Source organism: Tamandua tetradactyla, chromosome 3 (genome assembly GCF_023851605.1).
Source record: "Tamandua tetradactyla isolate mTamTet1 chromosome 3, mTamTet1.pri, whole genome shotgun sequence".
Classification (NCBI taxonomy): domain Eukaryota; kingdom Metazoa; phylum Chordata; class Mammalia; order Pilosa; family Myrmecophagidae; genus Tamandua; species Tamandua tetradactyla.
In genome coordinates, this window is record NC_135329.1 from 141,187,755 (window position 1) to 141,213,959 (window position 26,205).

A 26,205-nucleotide genomic window follows, 5' to 3' on the forward strand; every position below is an offset into this window, starting at 1 on the left:
ATCAATAAATATCTTGAGACGAATAATAATGAGAACACAACATAACAAAACTTAGGGGGTGCAGTGAGGGCAGTGCTGAGAGGGAAATTTATAGCCCTAAATGCCTATCTTAAAAAGAAGGAAAGAGCTAAAATCAACAACCTAACTGAACAACTGGAGAAACTGGAGAAAGAACAGCAAGTGAATTCCAAAACAAACAAAAACAAAGAAGTAAAGATTAGAGCAGAAAAATTAATGAAATGGAGAACTGCAAAACAATAAAGAAAATTAATAAAACCAAAAGTTGGTTCTTTGAGACGATCAATAAAATTGACAAACCCTTAGCTAGACTGACAAAGACAAAAAAGAGAGAAGCTACAAATAATAAATCAGAAATGAGAAGAGGTGGGAAATTACCATGGGCACCAAAGAAATAATAAAGATCATGAGCAACTGTATGCCAACAAGCTAGACAACTTTGATGAAATGGACAAACTTCCTACAAACACAAGAACAACATATGCTGAAGAAATAGAAGACCTCAACAAACCAAGCACAAGTAAAGAGATCAAATCAGGCATCAAAAATCTACCAAGAGGGCCATGATGGCTCAATAGGCAGAGTTCTTGCCTGCCATGCCAGAGACCCAGATTCGGTTTCCGGTGCCCACCCATGCAAAAGAAAGAAAAAAACCTACCAAGAAAAGACCAGAACTAGATGACTTCACAGGTGAGTTTTATCAAGCATTCTATTTTTGGAATTAATACCATTCCTGCTCAAACTCTTCTAAGAAATTGAAGAAGAGGGAATACTACCCAACACATTCTATGAAGCCAATGTTACCCTAATACCAAAGACAGAAAAAGATACAAGAAAAGAAAACTTCAATCTCTCTAATTAACATAGACGTAAAAATTCTCAACAAAATACTTGTAAACAGAATCCAACAGCATATCAAAATAGCTATACACCAAGATCAAGTGGGTTTTATTCCATGTACATAAAGGTAGTTCAACATAAGAAAATCAATTAATGTATTACACATTAACAAATTAAAAGGGAAAAACCACATGATGATCTCAACACAGAAAAGGCATTTGACAAAATTCAGAATCTTTTCATAATAAAAACACTTCAAAACATAGGAATTAAAGGAAACTTTCTCAACATGATTGTGCTGGTTTGAAATGATGTATGTACCCTAGAAAAGCCATGTTTTAATCCTAATCCCATCATGCAAAGGCAGCCGTTTCTTCTAATCCCTATTCAGTACTGTATGCCTGAAACTGTAATTAGATCATCTCCCTGGAGATGTTATTTAATCAAGAGTGGTTGTTGGGAGGTATATCACCACCCATTTGGGTGGGTCTTGATTAGTTTCTGAAGTCCTATAAAAGAGGAAACATTTTGGAGAATGAGAGATTCGGAGAGAGCAGAGAATGCTGCAGCACCAAAAAACTGAGAGCCCACAAGCCTGCGACCTTTGGAGATGAAGAAGGAAAACACCTCCTGGGGAGCTTCATAAAAACAAGAAGCCAGGAGAAGAAGCTCGCAGATGATGCCATGTTTGCCATGTGCCCTTCCAGATGAGAGAGGAACCCTGACCCGTGTTCACCATGTACCTTTCCAGATGAGAGAGAAACTCTGTGTTTGCCATGTGCCCTTCCACTTGAGAGAGAAACCCTGAACTTCGCTGGCCTTCTCAAACCAAGTATCTTTCCCTGGATGCCTTTGATTGGACATTTCTTTAGATTTCTTGGACATTTTCTCTGCCTTAGAACTGTAAACTAGCAACTCATTAAATTCCCCTTTTTAAAAGCCATTCCAGTTCCGGAAAATTGCATTCTGGCAGCTAGCAAACTAGAACAATGATAAAGGGAATATATGAAAAATCTACAGCTAACATCATACTTAATGGTGAGAGACTGAAATCTCTCACTCTAATGGCAACAAAACAAGACACCCACTGTTATATTGCTATTCAACATTGTGCTTGGAGTTGTACCTAGAGCAATTAGTCAATAAAAAGAAATAAAAGGGATCCAAATCAGAAAGGAAGAAGTAAAACTGTCAGTATTTATGGACGACATGATCCTATATTTATAAAATCCAGAAAAAACAACAGCAAGGCTACTTGAGCTAATAAGTGAGTTCAGCAAAGTGGTGGTATACAAAATCAGCATTAAAAAATCAATGATGTTTCCATACACTAGTGATGAGCTATCTGCGGAGGTAATCAAGGAAAAAATTCCACTTGCGAGAGCACCTGAAAGAATCAAATATCTAGGAACAAACCTAACCAAGGATATAAAGGACTTGTACACAGAAAACTATAAAACTTTGATACAAGAAATCAAACATCTGAATAAATGGAAAGCCATTCTGTTGTCCATGGTTTGGAAGACTAAATGTTGTTAAGATGTCAGTTCTACCCAAGCTGATGTACAGATTCAATGCAATACGAATCAAAATTCCAACAGACGACTTTGCAACAATGGAGAAGCTAATTATCAATTTTACTTGGAAGGGTAAGGGGCCTCAAATAGGCAACACATCTTGAAAAGGAAGCAGAAGGTATCACGTTTCCTGATTTTAAAGTACATCATAAAGCCACAGTGGTCAAAACAGCATGGTACTGGCATATAGATATATTAATCATTGGAATTGAATTGAGGCCCAGAAATAGACCCTCAGATCTATGGTGGACTGATTTTTGATAAGGCTCCTATGCCCACTCAACTGGAAGAGAGCTTCTTCAACAAATGGTATTGAGAGAACTGTATATCCACAGTCAAAAGAATAAGAGCAGACTCATATCTCATACCCTATTCAAAAATTAATTCAAAATAGATCAAAGACTTATATATAAGAATCAGTACCATAAAATTCCTAGAAGAAAATGTAGGGAAACATCAAGATCTAGTGATAGGTGGTAGTTTCTTAGACTTTATGTCCAAAGCACAAAGCAACAAAAGAAAAAAATAGATAAATGGGACCTTCTCAAAATCCAATACTTCTGTGCTTCAAAGGACCTTGTCAAAAGGTTGAAAAGGCAGCCTACTCAACGGGAGAAAATATTTGGAAACACATTGTCTGGATAAGGGTTTGATATCCAGTATATATAAAGAAATCCTACAACTCAATATAAAAGGACAAACAACCCAATTAAAAAAATGGGCAAAGGACATGAACAGACATTTCTCCAAAGAGGAAATACAAATGGCTAAAAGCACATGAAAAGATGCTCATCTTCACTAGCTGTTAGGGAAATGCAAATCAAATCAGAATGAGGTATCATCTCACACCTCTAAGAATGGCTGCTATTAAATAAAGAGGCAACTACAAGTGTTGGAGAGGAGGTGGAGAAACTGGAACACTGATTCACTGTTAGCAGGAATGTAAAATGATACAGCTGCTGTGGAGGATGGTTTGGTGGTTCTTCAGGAAGTTAAGTATAAAGTTGCCTTAGGATCTAGCAATCCCACTACTCAGGATATTCAGAAGATCTGAAAGCAGGGATGTGAACAAACATTTGCACATGGATGTTCACAGCAGCATTATTCACAATTGCCAAAAGATGGAAACAATCCAAGTGTCCATCAACAGATGAATGGATAAGCAAAATGTGATATATACATAAGATGGAATATTATTCAGCAGTACAAAGGAATGAAGTCCTGAAGCATGTGACAACATGGATGAAACTGGAGGACATTATGTTAAGTGAAATAAGTCAGACATAAAAGGACAAATATTTTATAATTTCATTGATAGGAAGTAATTATAATATTTAAACCCATAGACATAAAATACAGATTATAGCTTATCTGGATATAGACTGAGGGTAAAGAACAGGGAGCAGATGCTTAATATTGAAGAATGTTTAACCAGAATGAACTTAAACTTTTGGAAATGGACAGAGGTGATGTTACTGTGAGAATAAGTAACGGCACTGAATGGTGTGTGTAAAAACAACCTTTAGTCTTCCAAACCATGGGCAACAGAATGGCTTTCCATTTATTCAGATGTTTGATTTCTTTTATCAAAGCTTTCTGTGTACAAGTCCTTTATATCCTTGGTTAGGTTTATTCCTAGATATTTGATTCTTTCAGGTGCTCTTGCAAGTGGTGGAAGGGGGAAGTTTAGTGTCTGTATGTCACCAGAAGAAAGCTGAAGGTTAAAACACGGGAATGTATAACAATGAATCTCGAGGTAGATAACGTCCATGATTAACTGTACAAATATTATGAAGTTATTTTGTGAACTAGAGCAACACTATTATGAGGAGTTAATAACAGAGGGGCAAATGGGAAAAAATGTACCTATTGCAAACTATGGACTATGGTTAACAGTAATATTTTAATACTCTTCTATCAATAGTAACAAATATACCACACCAGCACTAGAGTCAATAATGGGGGATAAGGACTATGGGAAGATTAGGATTTTCTTTTTTATTTTTATTTCTTTTCTAGAGTAATGAAAATGTTCTAAATTTGATTATGGAACTGTATGCACTACTATATGATTTATGATACTGTGAACCAGTGATTGTATATTTTGGATGGTTTCTGTGCTGTGTGAATATATCTCAATAAAACTGCATTAACAATGATCAGATTGGGGGGGTGCATAGGTGGGTCAGTGTGGGAGAACTGGGTTTGATTCCAAGACCATGCAGCCCCCATCCCCTAAAAAAGATCAGATTGGTCTTTGTCATAGCCAGAGATCATGGCATACTAGTAAGTAGACAGAAACATTTTAAAAAAAGAGGAAGAAGAAGAAGAAAGACAAAAGCATTTAATAAAATGACACTGTTGATCCAAGTTAATTTTATAAAATGTGAATATATGTGCTCAGGGGGGAAAAAGTCTATATTAGTGGATGAATAGACTGCCAGAGATAGGAGATAGAATGTAGTGCAAAGGAGCAAGAGTAAACTTTTTGGGATAATATAAATGATCTATATCTTAATTTTGGTGGTGGTTATATAGCTATATGCCTTTTAAAAGGTGAATTTTACTGTATGCAAATTATACCTCAATAAATACCTCCCCAAAGCCTTTATGGATATACACCACAATAATAGCAGTAACTTCCTGAGGTAGATAATTGTTGAAAAAAAAATTAACTCCTTCATCCCCCAATTCCATGGGAGTCAACTTCTCTGTCCCAATGTTGTTGGGCTTGACCAGGTGACACACTCTAGACTCATGGTGGGTTAAGTATATTTCTTTTCCCCTTGACTTTGGGTTTAGTCCCATGCTAGCAAGCTTCAGCTAGCTCTTTTGCACCACTGTAAATACCATAAGAAAAGGTTCCCTGAGGTGGCTGTTGCCCCTTTATCCTGGATCCCAGAATAAAACACATTTAACAGATCAGATCCTTACTTACAGCAAGGAGCAAATCGAGCTAGCCCTGTAGCTTAAAGAACAGTTCCTGAATCAGTCTATAGCAACCAACCTCAAGTGCATGAGAAATAGATTTTTATTGCTGTACAGCACTAGACTAATATGGTTACTATGCAGCATTACTGTGATGATAGTAACCAATATATTGTCTCTGGGTAAAGAGATGATAGTGATTTTTAACTTTTTAAAAAAAAATATTTCTACTAATTAGTTATTTTAGCATTGTTAGGGACTCAATCAGATACCTCAAAAAAGACATATTCAAGTCAATCTTCACTCATGTGGGTGCGAACCCATTATAAATAGTATCCTTGAATATGTTAAGGTAGGTTAGGGTGTGGACTCATTTGTGATTAGGATCTTCAAAGATTTTATTTAGGTGTAGCCAAACTAAATCAGGATGGGCCTTAATCCATATTACTGGAGGCCTTATAGAGGAAATTATGTCCAAATTTCTGGTAGAAACCAGAAGTCAGAGAAAACCATAGGAAAAGACCATGTGATAGAAGCAGCGATACAAACCAAGACACCCTAAGGATTATTATGGCAAGCCAGCACCAGGAAAGACTCTGGGAAAAGGTATGTCAAGACCTTGATTTTGAACTTTCAGCCTCCCAAATTGTGAGATAATAAATTCTGGTTACTTAAGCCAACCCATTGTGTGGTAGCTGTCATAGCAGACATGGAAGACTAAGATAAGCATTTCATTACTTTATAGTCAGAAAAAAAAAAGCTTTATCCACTAAAAGAAAGAAGAGGATAGAAAGAAAGGGATGATTTATGTCACATACTGTTTTAGATGATCATTGGCTAGAGCCACCCTATCTTTGCGGCGTTTGTCTGCTTTTTCTTGTTCTTCCTTAAAAGCTTTTTCAATATTGAGTTTCAATTGTTCCTCCCATTTCTTATCTGATTTTATTTTACTCTTCTGGAATTCAAGCTGAGCATCACGTTCTTTCATAACTCGACTAAGAAGAAGTCCTGACTACAAAAAATGAAATTGCAGTATTTTAGGAAAATGAAGTTTAATTATGTATAGATACTTTAAATAAATAAATGCATAAATGAATGAATGAGAGAGTAAATAATAAAAAATAAGAGAAAATTGAAGTAGTACATGAAATTTTTTCACTCTTTCTGTCTGGTAAAATTGATATTGTCTTGCATTTTCCATAGCCTTTTTTCTTTCTCCTTGTTTGTATACTGCTTCTTCCATATCAAGAATTTGTCTTTCTGCCTCTAATTCTTCATTACGCTTCTTTTTGGCTTCAAGTTTCTGCTCTTTCATGCCCTGTAAAAGAGATAAAAGCAATCTTTTGTTTTTAATTTCCCAGTTCAATTTTATCAAAATGAAACACTGCAATATGATAATGCGAGCTTTTGTTATGGTTTTCTATTGTATTTTCACATATTATTAATAAATAAAATATGATTTTATTTTTAATTGAATTTTTTATATAGGTAATAATTACACTGTCCAAAAATCCCAAAATATTATAAAGGTATACAGTGAAAACTCACCCTCCAACTCTAACTTCCATATGCAATCTCCTTAGGAAATCCTTACTTACTATTATATCCTGAAGATATTCTCTTATGACTTATTTAAAAGTTTTACTGTTTGGCTTTTTACATTTAAGTCTTTTATCCAGCTGAAATTAACTTCTGTGTATTCTGTATTGAAATGAAATAGTTTCATCTTTTTGATATGGATAGTTAATTATCCCAGTATCTGTTATTGAATATCTCATCTATTCCCTTTTGATTTGTAATGACATTTCTGACATATATCCAATTCCCATATATAACATGGATTTGTTTCTAGGCTCTCTCTTCTAACCTAGAAATTTGAATATTTCTGTGCTTAATATCAGTTTTAACTACTGTAGGTTTATTAGCAAGACCTTCCTTTCTTCTTTTATTTCTTTAATACTCATGGAGGAGTAGAGCATTAAGTGTAAGTATAGTGTGCTATTTTTATGTAAAATAAAATGGAGAAGTTCAATCTCCCCAACCCCAAATTGCCTCATGTCCTTTTTTAATCAACCCCTTCCCTACCTGCAGCTAGATCTATTTTCTTTCCCTGTAGTTTTGCCTTTTCAGAATGTCTTACAAAACATATACAATATCATCATTATTCTATAATTCTTCAGTATTATAGAAAAAAGACAATAAAGTATGAACATTGTTACTAAAGCAAGATACCATAAGATTTCTATGTCCCTTCCAAAAAGATAGTGTAACTTGCAATGATGTAAGGAAATATCAATGCTTTTAAAAAAAAAATCCTGGGAAACTCTCTGAACAAAAAAACTGAACATGGGTAGAGGCAGAGAAGAGGTAAAAAAAAAAACCCAAATCAAACTTCTAGAGATGAAAACTACAATGTCTGTGATGAAAAATACAGTGTCTAGGTGGGATTAGTATTACATTAGCACTGCAGGAGAAAAGATTAGTAAATATGAAGATATAGCAATATGAGTAACTCAAAATGAACAACGGAGAAAAAAAGACTATTTTGATATATAAATTTAAAGGCGGGGGGACAGAAAAGAATATCAGTGAGCTGTGAGACAAGTTCAAGTGGACTAATATTTGTGTAATTGGAATCCATAAAGGGCAGAGAGAGGGGGAGAGATAAAGAAATATGGCCAAAATTTTTACAAGTATGATGAAAGAAATTATAACCCTCAGAACCAGGAAACACAAAAAAAACTCAGAAACAAGAAACAGAAAAAAATGAAACCAAGGTGCAACATATTCAAATTGCTTAAAACCAGTAAAGCATAGAAAATCTCAAAAAGCATCAAAGATAAGCCAAATACCCACAATGCACCATGTTATAATCAAACTGTCAAATGCCAAAGATAAAGAGAGAACTCTGAAAGCTACAAGAGAGAAGCACTATGTCACATACAAAGGAGTCTCAATAGGATTAAATGACAATTCTCATTGGAAACCATGGAGGCAAAAGGCAGTGGGAGACATTTAATGTGCCAAAAGCAAAAAACTGCCAACTAAGAACTCTGGCAAAACTGTCTTTTCAAAAATAGAAGAGAAATCAAGCCATTTCCAGATAAACAAAAGCTGAGGAATTTCATCATCACTAAACCAGCCCTACAGAAATGCTAAAGGCAGTTCTTCAGTTTGAAATAAAAGAACAGTAGACAATTGACTGAAGTCACATGAAGAAATAAAGATCTTGGATAAAGATAATCACATATGTAAATATAAATCCCCAGTAGTACCATTGTATTTTTGATTTATAACTTCACTTTTTACCTCCTATGGGATCTAAAAGGCAAATGCATAAAATGTAATGACATATAATTTGTTTTGGATTCATAACGTGTAAATATGTAATTTACATATTTGCATATACATAACGCTGGGGGATCGAGGAGTATAGGAACATAGTTCATGTATGCAATTGAAGTTGTTAAGGTTATCAAAGCAAATGATACTGTTATAGGTTTAGGTTGTTAAATTTAAGCCCCTTGATAATCACAAAGAAAATATCAGAATACGAAAATTCATAGAGTCAGAAAGTAGAGTGCATAAAGTATCAGGGATGGGTAACAGAGGCCAAGGGGCATTAGTGCAAAATGAGGGTAGGGTTTCTGTTTGAGGTGAAGGGAAAGTAATGGTAATGGATGGTGGTGAGGGTACTACAATATTGTGTATGTGTTCCCACTGAATGGTATGCTTCAGAGGGGTTTGGAATGGGAAGATTTGTTATATATGTCTCCACAATTAAAAAAATAATAAAGAGAAAATAATAAGATAAATGTCATACATGATACTAGATGTGATCTAAGAATGGGAACGATACAGAAGAAATGCCTATTATTTGGACATAAGAAGCAAATTGGAATGTCAATGAAGGCTTTCTATCAACATTAAATTTCTTGTACTCAAGGTGATTACATGAGTGAATATCCTTGTTCATAGGAAATGTACATGGAAATATTACATGTTCAAGGAGGATAGTGTGTACAACCTGTTGTCAAATGTTCATAAAATAGATAGATAGACAATGATAGATAGAATGATACTTCAAAGGTGGTAAAATATTAAAATTGGTGGATCTGGGTGTCTGGGGGTATGTGGTGAGGATATGTTGGAATTCTCTGGATGGGGTTTTTATTATTTTCACAACTGTCCTGAAAGTTTGAAATTATTTCAAAATAAAAAGTTAACAACAAAAAAGATGTTCATATCAAGTGTTGGTGAGAATGTGGAGGAAACAGAATGTTCATATACTGCTGATAGAAATAAAAAATTACAAGTACTTTGGATAACGTTTGAACATTTCTTAAAAACTTAAATATGCATCTAAGAGGTGGCTGAAGGATACACCAACTGAGAAGTAAATTGGCAAACGATAAGGTATACATATGATCAAATATTGTCTGCTACAAAAACAAATGAAGTCGTGAGTCATGCAATGATGTGAATGAACCAGTGGGACATTTGGTGAGGCAAAATAAGCCAGAAGCAAAAGGACAATTATTGTATGGTCTCCTTTAGAAAATGCTTATAAGAAAACAGGGGCCTAGATTGTAAGCTCTTGTAGCAGGCATATTGACTCTGGAGTGGTAATTATTACTTCTGGATTTTGAGAGGATATTTTATATATCTATAACCTGGTATTTAGAGATAAGAACGAAGCTGATTAGATTAGGATTAAGGCAATTCAGAACACAGGAGTAAGGAAAACATTGTCTATATTTTAGAACCACACCTACTCTTTGAGACCGAAGGAAAAAAGGTTTATCTTGTCTGGAACCTACATTTTCTGTAGCACATAATCTAACTTAACCTGTCTGGACAGCTCATTCGACGATTGAAACACAGGGAACCCAGGATAAGAATGAGGGCCTTTAATCTTGTATAGCTCAATGTAATGCCTGGATACATCCTAGAATATATTTCAGCAGATAAGCAAAAAGTATGGGGAAAGTCCCTTGAGGGATGGAAGAAAAACTATGGAACTATTAAACTTTACAATCAGGGAATCCCCTGATACTGTGTCAAACATTAGGGACACTCAAATCAATAGGCCAAGCCCTTGATCTTCAGGCTTACTCTTGTGAAGCTTATTACGAGCTACTTCTGGAGGATCTCTTTTGTTACTCATATGTGGACTCACTCTCTCTAAGCCCAACTTTGTAAGTGAAATCACTGTCCTCCCCACTATGTGGGACATGACATCCAAGGGGGAAAGTCTCCCTGGTGGCGTGGGAGATGACTCCCAGGGATGAGTCAGGCCCTGGCAGCATGGGGTCAACAATTCCATCCTGACCAAAAGGGGGAAATGAACTGTTAACTAATACAGTATCAGAAGCTGAGAGTTCAAAAAGAGTCTAGAGACTACTCTGGAGGTTGCTCCAGTTAGACACTGCTACCTATTATAACTTGCCAAACCCCAATCAAAACCATTCAAACCAATCTTAAAGAACACCTAGGGCAATATATAAGATTCTACAAAGGTTACCACGCACTAGGGTAACTTTCTGGAAACCTACAATCTCCAGAAGGGTCCCTGGATCAGATAAGTCCTGAAACCTAGAGGGCCCAGCCTCTCCAGAACATCAGCTAGTTTCAGCTCCCTGCACCATATTATTGACACCCCCTTCCAATATAAAAAAGTTAGAATGGCCATAACCCAAATACCCCTAAAGAGCAGGATAGCAAGATCAAAGGTGAAGGTGGAGTTATACAGAGAAGGAAGGGTTTAACAAAGGAATATGATTGCTGAATCATTAAATTGATATTTCTTTTGGTCTCCAGAATCTTAGAACAGCTAGAAGTAAAAACCTAAAATTATGGGATTGTAACCCATAATAAACTCTGAAATCTATTTTACAACTAATTGGTGTGCTGTGCTTTGAAATTTATTTTTTTATATGTTATTTTTCACAAAAAAGAGAAAAAAAGTTGATTGTGATGATAAAAAAAGTATTTATTCCTTCTAGCCTCCTATATTCTGGAGCAGTTAGAAGGGAAAATCTGAGATGATGGTGTGGTAGACCATGACAAACTCTGGGATCTGTCCCGTAGCTTCTTTCTTTTTTGCTTTGCATATATGTTATATTAGACAGTAAAAACAGAAAAGAAAAGTTAAATATACATGTACCATATGATCCAGCTATTGCATACCTAGATATTTACCCAAGAGAACAAAAGTAGAAGTTCATATAAAGAAATACGCATGAAATATTCACAGCAGCTTTATTTGTAATGCCCCCAAACTGGAAACAACCCAAAAATCTATCAAGTGAACAGATAAACTATGGTATATCCATGCCAAGTAATACTACCCAGCAATAAAAATAAAGGAATTATCGATACACCCAACAACATGCATGAATATCAAAATAATTATGCTGAGTAAAAGAAGCAGACAAAAAAAATACATATATAAAGTATAAACCATATGATTCCATTTATATAAAATTATAGAAAATGTAATTAGATGCAAATTAATCTAGAATAATAGAAGCCAAACCATAGTTGGCTGGGCAGGGCAAAAGGGGAGGGGAGGAATGGGAGGAAGTAATAAGGAGTGTGAGGAAACTTTTCAGTGATGAATATGTTCATTATCTTGATTGTGATGATGGTTTCTCAAGTGTATTCATACGTTAAAACTAATCAAATTGTACACTTTAAATATGTATAACTTATTGAATGCCAATTGTACATCAATAAAGCTATTAACATATCTTTCATAAAATCATAACATTTTTATCTTTTATGTATAAAAAACAAGAAAGTCCTTAGTGCATGTGTACTCCTGGATGTTAATACTTACTGCATATGTATTAGTCCAATGTTTTACCACTTCTTGGGATTTGAAGTGCATTTCTTTCTTTGCCTTTCTTTCCGCACGAAGGCATGCTGCTTCTCTTATCAAACTGTCAAGACTATCTTGAATCCTTTTCCACTCACTGTTTGGAATTATGGTGACCTGACGGAGATCTACTTTGCTTGGTAGAAGAGGTGGATAGAGGACTTGATCTTCCTTAGGGGTCTTTATTTCTGATAAATTTTAAAAAATTATTAAAGGTTTTCGAGAAGACTTTAATTCATTAAATTTTTTAAAGACATTTCTATATTGGCATGATATCCTGAAATTACTTCAAATATTCACTTAGTTTTTGTGCTCTTTAGAACAGTGGAAAGAACATAAGGCCTTGAAATCAGAAAACAGAATTTAGCCCTTGCTTGGTCATTTCCTGACTGAGTAAACTTACCCGTTATTTAACCTCTTGGGGATCTCAGTATCCTCATCTGTAAAGTTAAGATCAATAATACCTACCCCTAATGGGTTGTTATAAAAACATTTTTCAAAGTTCACCAAGTGGTAGTTTATAAGGAGATAATTTTGAGGATGTTCATTTTTCAGGTTGTAGACATTGTGACTGACTCTATTCTACCTCTCCCCCATTAAGCAAGAACAATGCATCTGGAGATCGGACTACAGTCTCAGGAGTTCTAGGGAATACTTGCATCTCCCTAGCAAATGAGTAATTTGGTAATAGGCAAAGACATTATAAGAAGTTTAAACCTTTTAGAAAACTTATTCCTTGTTCTCCTGGAAACTTCTGAGAGTGACTCTCAAGTAGATATGAAAAAGGAAGCTTGAAGGCCAGAAAGGCAGACATCCTGTGACCACAAGAGGAGCTGGTCTTAGGATGACGCTATTACTGTGAATTGCAAAGAAGAAACACAGAAAAAACCTGTGGCAATGATGACCCCATGGAGCTACTAGAACAACTCAATCCAAAGTCTGGAGCTCCTATTATATGAGCAAATAATTATTCTTATTCTTAAACATGATTGTGTTGGGTATTCAAGTTAAGTGAATTTGAGAGCATCCTGAATGACACAGGGAAACTCACAATAGCTCTCCTCGGAGAAATGCTCCCACCCTTTCAATCATTCAAGATTTATAGTTGTATAGCAGATAAGGAGAAAAGGAACTCATAAAGAGATTTTAGATAGACTACTGGATCTCCTGGAGGTCCAGAAAGAGTTATCCTTGAAAATTGTACATCCAGAAACATCATACCAATCATACCATGAGGTTCTAGGAGAGGCCCATGGCAACCAGCATTGTGTAGGCCCCTCAACTTGACCCACACAGAGAATGAAGGAGAATCTGAACTACAGACTCTCATGTAGTAGAAAGGAGAGAAAAGCAGTGGCAAATGGCCTAAAGGTATGTGAAATCAGTCCATGTGCCTGCCATCTTTGACATGTTTGTCATGGATTATTAAAATATTTATTTAGATATAATTCACATACCATTAAATTTGTTCAATTATAAAGTATAACATTCAGTGTTTTTTTTTTAAGTCTATTCATGAGGTTATGCAATCATCACCACCAACTAATTCCAGAACATTTTCATTACCTCAGAAAGAAACCCTGTACCCAGTAGCAATCATTCTCCATTCTCTACTTTTCATAGCCCCTGGCAACCACAAATCTACTGTCTCTCTCTGGGGGATTTGCCTATTCTGGACATTTCATATACATACACAATATGTGACCTTTTATGTCTGACTTCTTTCACTTACACAATGTTTTCAAGGTTCATTCATTTTGTAGCGTATATCAGTACCTCATTCCTTTTTATGGACTTGGATGGCTGAGTAATATTCCATTGTATGAATATACCACATTTTGTTTATCCATTCACCAGATGAAGGACAATTGGGTTGCCCACACTTTTTGGCTATTATGAGTAATGCTGTATGAAAGCGAACAAATGTTTGTGTAAACATATATTTTCAATTCTCAGATATATACCCAGGAGTGGAATTACTGGTTCATAAAGTAAACTGTATTCAACTTTTTGAGAAATTGTCAAATTGTTTCTCACTGCAGTTTCTCAATTTTACTGTCCTGCTAAGAATAAATGAGGATTCCAATTTCTCTGTATCCTTGGCAACATTTACTATTGCCCTTTAAAAATTTTTTCTAGCCATCCTAGTGAGTATGAAGTGTGAAGTGGCATCTCATTGTGGGGTAGTTTTTTGTTTGTTTTTCATTTCTCTGATGGATAGTGACATTGAGCATCTTTTCATGTACTTATTGACCATCCATATAATATCTTCTCTGGAGAAATGTTCAAATACTTTGCTCACTTAAAAAAAAACAACAGGTATTTGTCCTTTGTTGTTGAGTTATAAGAGCTCTTTATAATCAGTATATATTCTGGTTTGAAACTGTTATGTACCCCAGAAATGCTTTATTCTTCCAATCCTGATTCAGTATTGTAGGATGGAAACTTTTGGTTAGGTTGTTTCCATGGAGATGTGACACACCCATTTGTGAGTGTAATCTTTTGACTGGATTACACATGGAGCTGTGATGCAGCCAATTGTGGGTGTGACCTTATGATGAGATGGAGAGGTGACTCTACCCATTTAAGGTGGGTCTGAGTTAGTTTTCTGGAGTCTTTAAGAGAGTCAAGGTGGGGGGGGAGAGTTCAGAGCTGACATAGATGCTGACATTTGGAGTCACCTGGAATGCTGACAGAGATACTTGGATAGCCAATACAGAGAAAGCTGAGACACAGACGTTTGGAAATGCAGAAGCCCCAGGAGAAGTCAGGAGCTGGGAGAGCTGACCAGAAGCAAGACAGGAACCAGAGCCAGCAGCCGTCACCATGTGCCTTTCCATGAGATGCTAAGCAAGCCGGAAAGAGCCAAGGGAAGCTAAGAAAATAAATCTAGAGTTGTTCCAGGGAAGCTAAGAAAGAACCAGCAGACACTGGCCATGTGGCTTCCCATGTGACAAAGAAACCCTCAATGCCATTGGCCTTTTCTTCAGAGTCAAGGTACTTTCTCTGGATGCCTTAGTTTGAACATTTTTATGGCCATAGAACTGTAAACTTGTAACTTAATAAATCCCCTTTATAAAAGCCAATACATTTCTGGTATATTGTATTCTGGCAGCTTTAGCAAACTAAGACAGCACACTAGAACCTTATCAGTTATAGGACTAGTCAATTTGGCTAGGTTATAGAGTCTAGATGTTTGGTAAAGCAAGCACTGGCCTAATTGTTACTGTGAGAGTATTTCATGGATTTAAATCATTAGTCAGGGGCGGTGTAATGGTGGCTCTGTGGTTAGAATTCTTGCCTGCTGAGCCAGAGACCTGGGTTCAATTCCTGGAGTCTGCTCATGCCCCCCCCAAATAAATTTAAATCATCAGTCAGCTGACTGTATCTATGGCTGAATACATCTACGATCAACAAAAGAGACTGCCTTCAGCAATGAGAGAAGTCTCACCCAATCAGTTGATGATCTTAAAAGAACTGATGATTTTACCAGTCAAAAGAAGAATTTCCATCTCTGCTTCAACCAACCAGCTTCTCCTGGGGAATTCATCAAAACCTTCCTCAGAGTTTCCAACTTGTAGCCTGCCCTATTCTATAGGGAATTCAAACTTGCCAATTCCCTTGGTTGAGTGAGCCAATTCCTATAATAGATTTCATAATATTTACACACATATATATCCTGATGGTTCTGTTTCTCTGGAGAAACCTGACTAAAATAGTAGCTTTGTAGTAAAGTTTGAAATCAGGAACTGTAGTCATTCATTTTGTTCTTATTCAAGATTCTTTTTGTTATTGTGGGTGCCTCGCATTTCCATGTGAATTTTAGGATGAGCTTGTCAATTTCTGCAGAGGCTAGCTATGATTTTCCTAGAAACTGTGTTGAATCTGTAGATCACTTGGCAGAGTATTGCCATCTTAACAATATTCATTTTTTTCAATCCATGAACATATGATATCTCACAGTATAATCACCTAGTTATGCAATCATCACCACACTCAATTTTAGGCTATTTTCATTGTTCCAAAATGAAAATTATCAGATAGACACAGAAAAAAGAAAACTCAGAATACCACATATACCTTATTTCCCCTATTATTGAACCCCATCTAGTATTGGTGCAGTACACTGTACCAGTTTAAATCTGTGGTGTACCCAAGAAAAGCCATGTCCTTTATCCTCATTCAGTATTGCTGAGTGAGAGCTTTTTGATTACCCATGGAGGTGTGACCCAACCCAACTGTGGGTAGTAACTCTTGATTAGATGGTTTCCATGGAGATGTGTCTCCACCCATTCAAGGTAGGATTGCTTACTGGAACCCTTTAAGAGGGAACCATTTTGGAGAAAGCTTCAGAGCCACAAGACCCCACGCAGCCAGGGACCTTTGGAGATGAAGAAGGAATATACCCCTGGGGGAGCTTCATGAAACAAGAAGCCTGGAGAGAAAACTAGCAGATGCTGCCATGTTTGCCACATGCCTTTCCAGTTCAGAGAGGAAGCCTGAAAATCGTTGGTCTTCTTCAACCAAGGTACCTTTCCTTGGGTGCCTTAGAATGGACATTTCTATAGCCTTGCTTTAATTTAAACATTTTCATGGCCTTAGAACATGTAAACTTGCAACTTAATAAATTCCCCTTTTCAAAAGCCATTCCATTGCTGGTATATAGCATTCCGGCAGCTTGCAAACTAGAACATACATCATTTACTGTTGATGAAAGAATACTAAGGTATTACTGTTAACTACAGTCTGTAACTTGCAATAGGTATTTTTTACTCACATACCACTCTATTATTAACTTTTTGAAACAGTGTCACACATTTGCATTAGTTCACACAAGAACTTATTTAAATCTGTAGTGTTAATCAGTGACACACATGACTCTAAACAACCCCTTTCAACCAAATTCACCTATAATATAGCACTATCCCTTATATTGCCAATAACAAGCTACTCTTACCCCAAATCTATTTCCAAACATTTTAAATTCAACCTCATTATACATTCGGAACATATTAGGTTACCACTCCCCCTTTCCCAGCTTCTGTCTATTTCTAGGTATCCTATATTTTACATTTTAAGACTCTTGAGTTTACATTTCTAGTTCATTCATATTAGAGAAATCATACAATGTCTGTCCTTTTGTGTCTGACATTTCACTCAGCATTATGACCTCAAGATTCATCCATGTTTTCACATGCTTCAGGACCTCATTTCTTCTTCTTGCTGAATAATATTCCATCCTATGTATATAATGTATTTTGTTTATCCATTCATCTGATAATGGGCATTTAGATTGTTTCCACCTTTGGGCAACTGTGAACAATGCCGCTATGGACATTGGTATGCAAATGTCTGTTAGTGTCCCTGCTTTCATATCTTCTGGGTATATGCTGACTTGTGGAATTGCCAAGTCTTAAGGTAACTCAATATTTAGTTTTCTGAGAAACTGCCAAACTGTCTTCCACAGTGGTGTACAATTTTACACTCCCACCAGCAGTGAATAAGTGCTCCTATTTCTCCACGCCCTCTCTAACATTTGTAGTTTCCTGTTGTAGTGCCATTCCTATGGGTGTGAGATGTGAGATGATACCTCATTCTGCTTGTGATTTGCATTTCCCTAATAGCTGATGAAGATGATTGTCTTTTCATGTGCTTTTTAACCATTTGTATTTCCTCTTTGGAGAAATGTCTATTTATATCTTTTACCCATTTCATAATTGGGTTGTTTGTCCTTTTATTGTTGAGTTGTAGGATTTCTTTATAGACACTGGATATCAAACTCTTATCAGATAATGAGTTTCCAAATATTTTCTTCCATTGAGTAGGCTGCATTTTCACCCTTTTGACAAAATCCTTTGAAGCACAGAGTGTTCAATCTTGAGGATTTCCTATTTATTTATTTTTTTCTTTCATTACTTGTGCTTTGGGTATAAGGTCTAAGAACCTATTTCCTATCACTAAGTCTTGAAAACACTTCCCTATATTATCTTCTAGTAGTTTTATGATACTGGGTCTTATATTTAGGTCTTTGATACACTTTGAGTTAATTTTTGTATAGATCCTATCATTTTTTTTTTATTTTTTTATTAACGGAAAGAAAGAAAAAAAAAAGAAAGAAATTAACACAACATTTAGAAATCATACCGTTCTACATATGCACTCAGTAATTCTTAACATCATCACATAGATGCATGATCATCATTTCTTAGTACATTTGCATCGGTTTAGAGGAACTAGCAACACAACAGAAAAAGATATAAAATGTTAATATAGAGAAAAGAAATAAAAGTAGTAATAATAGTAAAAAAAAAAAACAAACCCTATAGTTCAGATGCAGCTTCATTCAGTGTTTTAACATCATTACTTTACAATTAGGTATTATTGTGCTGTCCATTTTTGAGTTTTTGTATCTAGTCCTGTTGCACAGTCTGTATCCCTTCAGCTCCAATTATCTATTATCTTACCCTGTTTCTAACTCCTGCTGGACTCTGTTACCAATGACATATTTCAAGTTTATTCTCGAATGTCCGTTCACATCAGTGGGACCATACAGTATTTGTCCTTTAGTTTTTGGCTGGACTCACTCAGCATAATATTCTCTAGGTCCATCCATGTTATTACATGCTTCATAAGTTTATCTTGTCTTAAAGCTGCATAATATTCCATCGTATGTATATACCACAGTTTGTTTAGCCATTCTTCTGTTGATGGACATTTTGGCTGTTTCCATCTCTTTGCAATTGTAAATAACGCTGCTATAAACATTGGTGTGCAAATGTCCGTTTGTGTCTTTGCCTTTAAGTCCTTTGAGTAGATACCTAGCAATGGTATTGCTGGGTCGTACGGCAATTCTATATTCAGCTTTTTGCGGAACCACCAAACTGCCTTCCACAGTGGTTGCACCCTTTGACATTCCCACCCACAGTGGATAAGTGTGCCTCTTTCTCCACATCCTCTCCAGCACTTGTCATTTTCTGTTTTGTTGATAATGGCCATTCTGGTGGGTGTGAGATGATATCTCATTGTGGTTTTGATTTGCATTTCTCTAATGGCCAGGGACATTGAGCATCTCTTCATGTGCCTCTTGGCCATCCGTATTTCCTCTACTGGTAGGTGTCTGTTCAAGTCTTTTTTCCATTTTTTAATTGGGTTGGCTGTCTTTTTGTTGTTGAGTTGAACAATCTCTTTATATATTCTGGATACTAGACCTTTATCTGATATGTCATTTCCAAATATTATCTCCCATTGTGTAGGCTGTCTTTCTACTTTCTTGATGAAGTTCTTTGATGCACAAAAGTGTTTAATTTTGAGGAGTTCCCATTTATTTATTTCCTTCTTCAGTGCTCTTGCTTTAGGTTTAAGGTCCATAAAACCACCTCCAGTTGTAAGATTCATAAGATATCTCCCTACATTTTCCTCTAACTGTTTTATGGTCTTAGACCTAATGTTTAGATCTTTGATCCATTTTGAGTTAACTTTTGTATAAGGTGTGAGATGCGGGTCTTCTTTCATTCTTTTACATATGGATATCCAGTTCTCTAGGCACCATTTATTGAAGAGACTGTTCTGTCCCAGGTGAATTGGCTTGACTGCCTTATCAAAGATCAAATGTCCATAGATGAGAGGGTCTATATCTGAACACTCTATTCGATTCCATTGGTCGATATATCTATCTTTATGCCAATACCATGCTGTTTTGACCACTGTGGCTTCATAATATGCCTTAAAGTCCAGCATCGCGAGACCTCCAGCTTCGTTTTTTTTCCTCAAGATGTTTTTAGCAATTCGGGGCAACCTGCCCTTCCAGATAAATTTGCTTATTGGTTTTTCTAATTCTGAAAAATAAGTTGTTGGGATTTTGATTGGTATTGCATTGAATCTGTAGATCAGTTTAGGTAGGATTGACATCTTAATTATATTTAGTCTTCCAATCCATGAACATGGTATGCCCTTCCATCTATTTAGGTCTTCTGTGATTTCTTTTAGCAGTTTTTTGTAGTTTTCTTTATATAGGTTTTTTGTCTCTTTGGTTAAATTTATTCCTAGGTATTTTATTCTTTTAGTTGCAATTGTAAATGGGATTCGTTTCTTGATTTCCCCCTCAGCTTGTTCATTACTAGCGTATAGAAAAGCTACAGATTTTTGAATGTTGATCTTGTAGCCTGCTACTTTGCTGTACTCATTTATTAGCTCTAGTAGTTTTGTTGTGGATTTTTCCAGGTTTTCGACGTATAGTATCATATCGTCTGCAAACAGTGATAGTTTTACTTCTTCCTTTCCAATTTTGATGCCTTGTATTTCTTTTTCTTGTCTAATTGCTCTGGCTAGAACCTCCAACACAATGTTGAATAATAGTGGTGATAGTGGACATCCTTGTCTTGTTCCTGTTCTTAGGGGGAAAGTTTTCAATTTTTCTCCATTGAGGATGATATTAGCTGTGGGCTTTTCATATATTCCCTCTATCATTTTAAGGAAGTTCCCTTGTATTCCTATCTTTTGAAGTGTTTTCAACAGGAAAGGATGTTGAATCTTGTCAAATGCCTTCTCTGCATCAATTGAGATGATCATGTGATTTTTCTTCTTTGATTTGTTGATGTGGTGTATTACATTAATTGATTTTCTTATGTTGAACCATCCTTGCATACCTGGGATGAATCCTACTTGGTCATGATGTATAATTCTTTTAATGTGTTGTTGGATACGATTTGCTAGGATTTTATTGAGGATTTTTGCATCTATATTCATTAGAGAGATTGGTCTGTAGTTTTCCTTTTTTGTAATATCTTTGCCTGGTTTTGGTATGAGGGTGATGTTGGCTTCATAGAATGAATTAGGTAGTTTTCCCTCCACTTCGATTATTTTGAAGAGTTTGAGGAGAGTTGGTACTAATTCTTTCTGGAATGTTTGATAGAATTCACATGTGAAGCCGTCTGGTCCTGGACTTTTCTTTTTAGGGAGCTTTTGAATGACTAATTCAATCTCTTTACTTGTGAATGGTTTGTTGAGGTCATCTATTTCTTCTTGAGTCAAAGTTGGTTGTTCATGTCTTTCCAGGAACCTGTCCATTTCATCTAAATTGTTGTATTTATTAGCGTAAAGTTGTTCATAGTATCCTGTTATTACCTCCTTTATTTCTGTGAGGTCAGTAGTTATGTCTCCTCTTCCATTTCTGATCTTATTTATTTGCATCCTCTCTCTTCTTCTTTTTGTCAATCTTGCTAAGGGCCCATCAATCTTATTGATTTTCTCATAGAACCAACTTCTGGTCTTATTGATTTTCTCTATTGTTTTCATGTTTTCAATTTCATTTATTTCTGCTCTAATCTTTGTTATTTCTTTCCTTTTGCTTGCTTTGGGATTAGTTTGTTGTTCTTTCTCCAGTTCTTCCAAGTGGACAGTTAATTCGTGCATTTTTGCCTTTTCTTCTTTTCTGATATAGGCATTTAGGGCAATAAATTTCCCTCTTAGCACTGCCTTTCCTGCGTCCCATAAGTTTTGATATGTTGTGTTTTCATTTTCATTCGCCTCTAGGTATTTACTAATTTCTCTTGCAATTTCTTCTTTGACCCACTTGTTGTTTAAGAGAGTGTTGTTGAGCCTCCATGTATTTGTGAATTTTCTGGCACTCCACCTATTATTGATTTCCAACTTCATTCCTTTATGATCTGAGAAAGTGTTGTGTATGATTTCAATCTTTTTAAATTTGTTAAGACTTGCTTTGTGACCCAGCATATGGTCTATCTTCGAGAATGATCCATGAGCACTTGAAAAAAAGGTGTATCCTGCTGTTGTGGGATGTAATGTCCTATAAATGTCTCTTAAGTCTAGCTCATTTATAGTAATATTCAGATTCTCTATTTCTTTATTGATCCTCTGTCTAGATGTTCTCTCCATTGATGAGAGTGGTGAATTGAAGTCTCCAACTATTATGGTATATGTGTCTATTTCCCTTTTCAGTGTTTGCAGTGTATTCCTCACGTATTTTGGGGCATTCTGGTTCGGTGCGTAAATATTTATGATTGTTATGTCTTCTTGTTTAATTGTTCCTTTTATTAGTATATAGTGTCCTTCTTTGTCTCTTTTAACTATTTTACATTTGAAGTCTAATTTGTTGGATATTAGTATAGCTACTCCTGCTCTTTTCTGGTTGTTGTTTGCATGAAATATCTTTTCCCAACCTTTCACTTTCAACCTATGCTTATCTTTGGGTCTAAGATGTGTTTCCTGTAGACAGCATACAGAAGGATCCTGTTCCCTAATCCACTCTGCCAGTCTATGTCTTTTGACTGGGGACCTATCATTTTTAAGTAGACTTTTTCTTGATTCGGTGCTCACTCTGCTACTACAATTCTTTAACTTTTTTTGGAAGTTTGAGAAAGATGTTTCTGCCAGGGCTAGGGTTGTTCAAAGCTTCTGTGGGGGGAATGGGGCATTGAAGCTTTTCATTCTGCTATCTTGATTGGAGTAGGGCTTAAAGTGATCTAGATTATTTTTTTTCATCAGATTTGGGAAGTTTTCAGCAATTACTTCTTCAAATATTCTTTCTGTCCTTTCTCTATTTCCTCTTCTTCTGAAGCTTCATATACATATGTTGGTATATTTAATGGTGTGTTACATTTCTCTGAAGCTCTGTTAATTTTCTTTATTCTTTTTTCTTTCTATTCTTCAAACTGGATGTGGTAGTTTGAGATTGTAGTACCCCAGAAAAGGCCATGTTCTTTTAATCCATGCCTGTGGATGTAGACCTGTTGTAGGTGGTACCTTTGATTACGTTATTTCAATTGAAATGTGACCCATCTCATTCACGGTGGGTCTTAATCCTCTTACCAGAGTCCTTTATAAGAGGATAAAACATATACAGAAGCTAAGAAATAAAATTAAAAGAAGCTCACAGAAAAAAGTCCTAGAGAAATTTTGAGAAAAAAAAGCCACAGACAGAGAAGCCAGGAGCTGAAGCAACAAAGCTCAGAAGAAAAGGATCAGCAGACACTGCCATGTGCCAAGCTCGTTAGTAACTGTCTTCAGAGAAGGTATCATACTGAGGCCTTATTTGGGACATTTTCATGGCCCTAGAACTATAAATTTGTAAGCTAATAAATCTCCATTGTAAAGGCCAACCCATTTCTGGTATATTGCATTCCAGCCACTTTAGCAAATGAAATAATAGATGATCTCAATTGGATTATCTTCAAGTTCACTGATTCCTTCTTCTGCAAGTTAAAACCAGCGCTTGAGCCCCTCTAGTAAATACTTCATTTCAGTTACTGTACTTCTCAACTCCAGATTTTCTATTTTGTCCCTTTTTATAATCTCTATCTCTTCATATATATATATATATATATATATATAGATAGATAGATAGATATAGATACAGATATAGATATAGATATATAGATATCCTTTACTTAGAGAGAATTCTCATACTTTCTTGTAGCTCTTTGGACATTTAAAAATTTTGTTGGAAAATATTTTAAATTGTTGATTTAAAGTTTTTGTCTAATCAGACCAACATCTTGGCCTAAGTACAGTTTCTATTGAAACTTTCTTCCCTGTGAATAAGCCATACTTTCTTCTCTCTTTGCATGCTTCAAGATTTTTTGTTGACAGCTACACATTTTAAATAATAGAATGCAGCAAATCTGGAAGTCAGAGTCTCTTTAACCCCTGGGTTTGCTGTTGTTGCTGTTGCCATTTATTGTTGTTGCTGTTTGTTTAGTGATTTTCTTTTTTTTTTTTTTTTTTTTTTTTTTTAAAGGAAAGACAGAGAGAAGGAAGGAAGGATAGAAGGAAGGAAGGAAGGAAGAAAGGGAAACAACTTTAAACATTTTCTTGTTTTATTGTATTTTGTTTTTCCGTTTTTTGTTACATGGGCTGGGGCCGGGAATCGAACCGAGGTCCTCCGGCATAGCAGGCAAGCACTTTGCCCGCTGAGCCACCGCGGCCCGCCCTGTTTAGTGATTTTCTTGAATGAATTCTTTAAAGTCTGTATTCTTTGTTGTGTGTATCGACTAAAGCCTCTGCTTGGTTAGCTTAATGGTTAACTGATGAATAACTGGGCGGAGATTTTCTTAAATGCTTGCAGCTAAATCATTTCCAAACCTTTGCTGAAGGGCTGTCTGTGAGCGTTAGAGCATGTCTTCAATGCTCAGGCAGGTAATTTGCAACTCTGTTTTAGCCTTTATTTCTTATTTTCACAGAACCTCAAAGACAGACAGAGGTAAGAAATTCAGGTCTTCTCAAGTCTTTCCTGAGCATATGCACAGTCTTGTGTATTTTTTCAGCTTTCTAGATTCTTGGGAATATACCAGAGCTTTTCAAAGTCTGCTACAGGCATCTCATTTCCTAGCTTTTCCTTTTAAGTTTTTTGGTCAGCTGGTTGTTTCTTCCAACTATTATCATTGCCTCAGGCAGTTGTTATGTTAAACAATTGCTGCTGATTGTTTTTGACAAACATCCCTGGGGAAAACAGCTGTTCACAGTGGATGAATTAAGAGGTCTAATAAAGACAAGACTTGCAAGTGGAATTTTCCTTGGAACTCTCAGACAGGTCCAATAATGATTTGGGAAATGGCATTGGAAGTGCTCCCTCAGGAGGCTGACCAGGCCACCACAGGTCAGGTATAGGAGTATGGCTCCAAGGCAAGTTAAAACACCAAAAACCTCAGTTTTCTTAATAGAGATTAATCAAGTTTTCTTGGATAAGCACTCCCCAGATTGTTGCAAGCTTTGGTTTATTTTTAAGAGTTCTGAAAAAGTTTTTTTACCCCAGTGATTTATTGATTTTATGGAGGATTTTCAGGGGTAGCAGACTTTGAAAAGCTCTAGTATATTCCCGAGAATCTACTAATCTAGCTGACATCAGCCCACTAAATCTTTATATAATTATTTGGATTACAGACCACTTTCTGTATATCTGAACTCTCCCCTACTTCACCCTCCCCCAAATGGAGATAATAATCTAGCTGTGAGGTAAAGGACGTATCACTTCAGATGTCAACTTTTGGACCAGTTGACACAAAACAGTATTTAATACCTATTAAGCAAATTAAAGTCTTTTTAGTGCAGAATGCATATACAGAAAAGGGAGTATGTGAGAGTAATCGCATTTCAATACCAGTATTGTATTTCTCCTACAAGAGAGGACTATCGTTGCTACTTCATAAGGCTTCCACTGCACAAAAACCTGCCAGTATCCACCAGCGGTAGAGCGGATGGCTCTCAAACTGCATCTGGAGTAAGAGGCGCTACTAGTACAGAAACTTGGGCAATGGCATGAAGACAGTTCAATTTTCCAAGGTTCTAGTTGTCACCATGACAACAATATTAATCGGGAATTTACACACTCAAGAAACTGTCATTTGAAAATTGATAAAGCTGTTTTAGAAGTCCCACTAAGCTATTTTTATAACAGATTAGCTGAATTATAATACCCTAAATGGCATGTTTTTAACTACCGAAGGCATTTGACCTAGGGAGAAACCTTTCCTCCACTTTAGAGATGGGGAAATTTAAATATTTCCTTCAGAGTCTTTCCTACGACCACTCAGCAGGTTCGCAGTAGAACCAAGACTCTAAAAGTTGTCATGGATATTTCCAAAGGGTATTCCAATTCACTTGTGAGTAACAAATTTGAAGGTTGCAAAAATTCAACAAACCCCAGACTCTCCGAGCTGCAACTGCATAGTTTTGAGGATCGCATCAGCCAATGAGTACAGCGTCTGTCTTCCTCCACCCCTATTTCTGTCAACTTTCTCTACCCACCCCGACTTCCTCTTTCTTCCACACTTTCACCTTGGGTAAATCCGCATAATTTACACAGAATACAATGATGCTCGTCCGCGTTGCTTTCGGCTTTGTGAAGCCAATTTCTGAGGGTAACTCATTACCTCATTTGGCACCCTGGCCTCTCGCAACGTTGCCTGGGGACCAGAAACAAATCCTTGGACCGGGACAGCCCAGGTA

The 26,205-nt window shown here is 36.2% G+C and overlaps 1 protein-coding gene across 2 annotated transcripts in view; it reads right to left on the reverse strand.

Annotated features, from left to right (window-relative positions):
* The window catches only part of CFAP210 (cilia and flagella associated protein 210), a 63,998-nt gene that overhangs the window by 37,593 nt on the left and 200 nt on the right, over positions 1-26,205 (reverse strand). The window contains exons 2-4 of one of the 2 annotated variants that reach the window (XM_077154086.1): positions 12,205-12,431; positions 6,508-6,681; positions 6,182-6,375 (exon numbers count right to left, since the gene is read on the reverse strand). In XM_077154086.1, coding sequence (XP_077010201.1) covers positions 6,182-6,375; positions 6,508-6,681; positions 12,205-12,431 — 595 coding nt within the window. The remainder of the gene's footprint in view (positions 1-6,181; positions 6,376-6,507; positions 6,682-12,204; positions 12,432-26,205) is intronic. The other variant, XM_077154087.1, reaches the window with a different exon arrangement.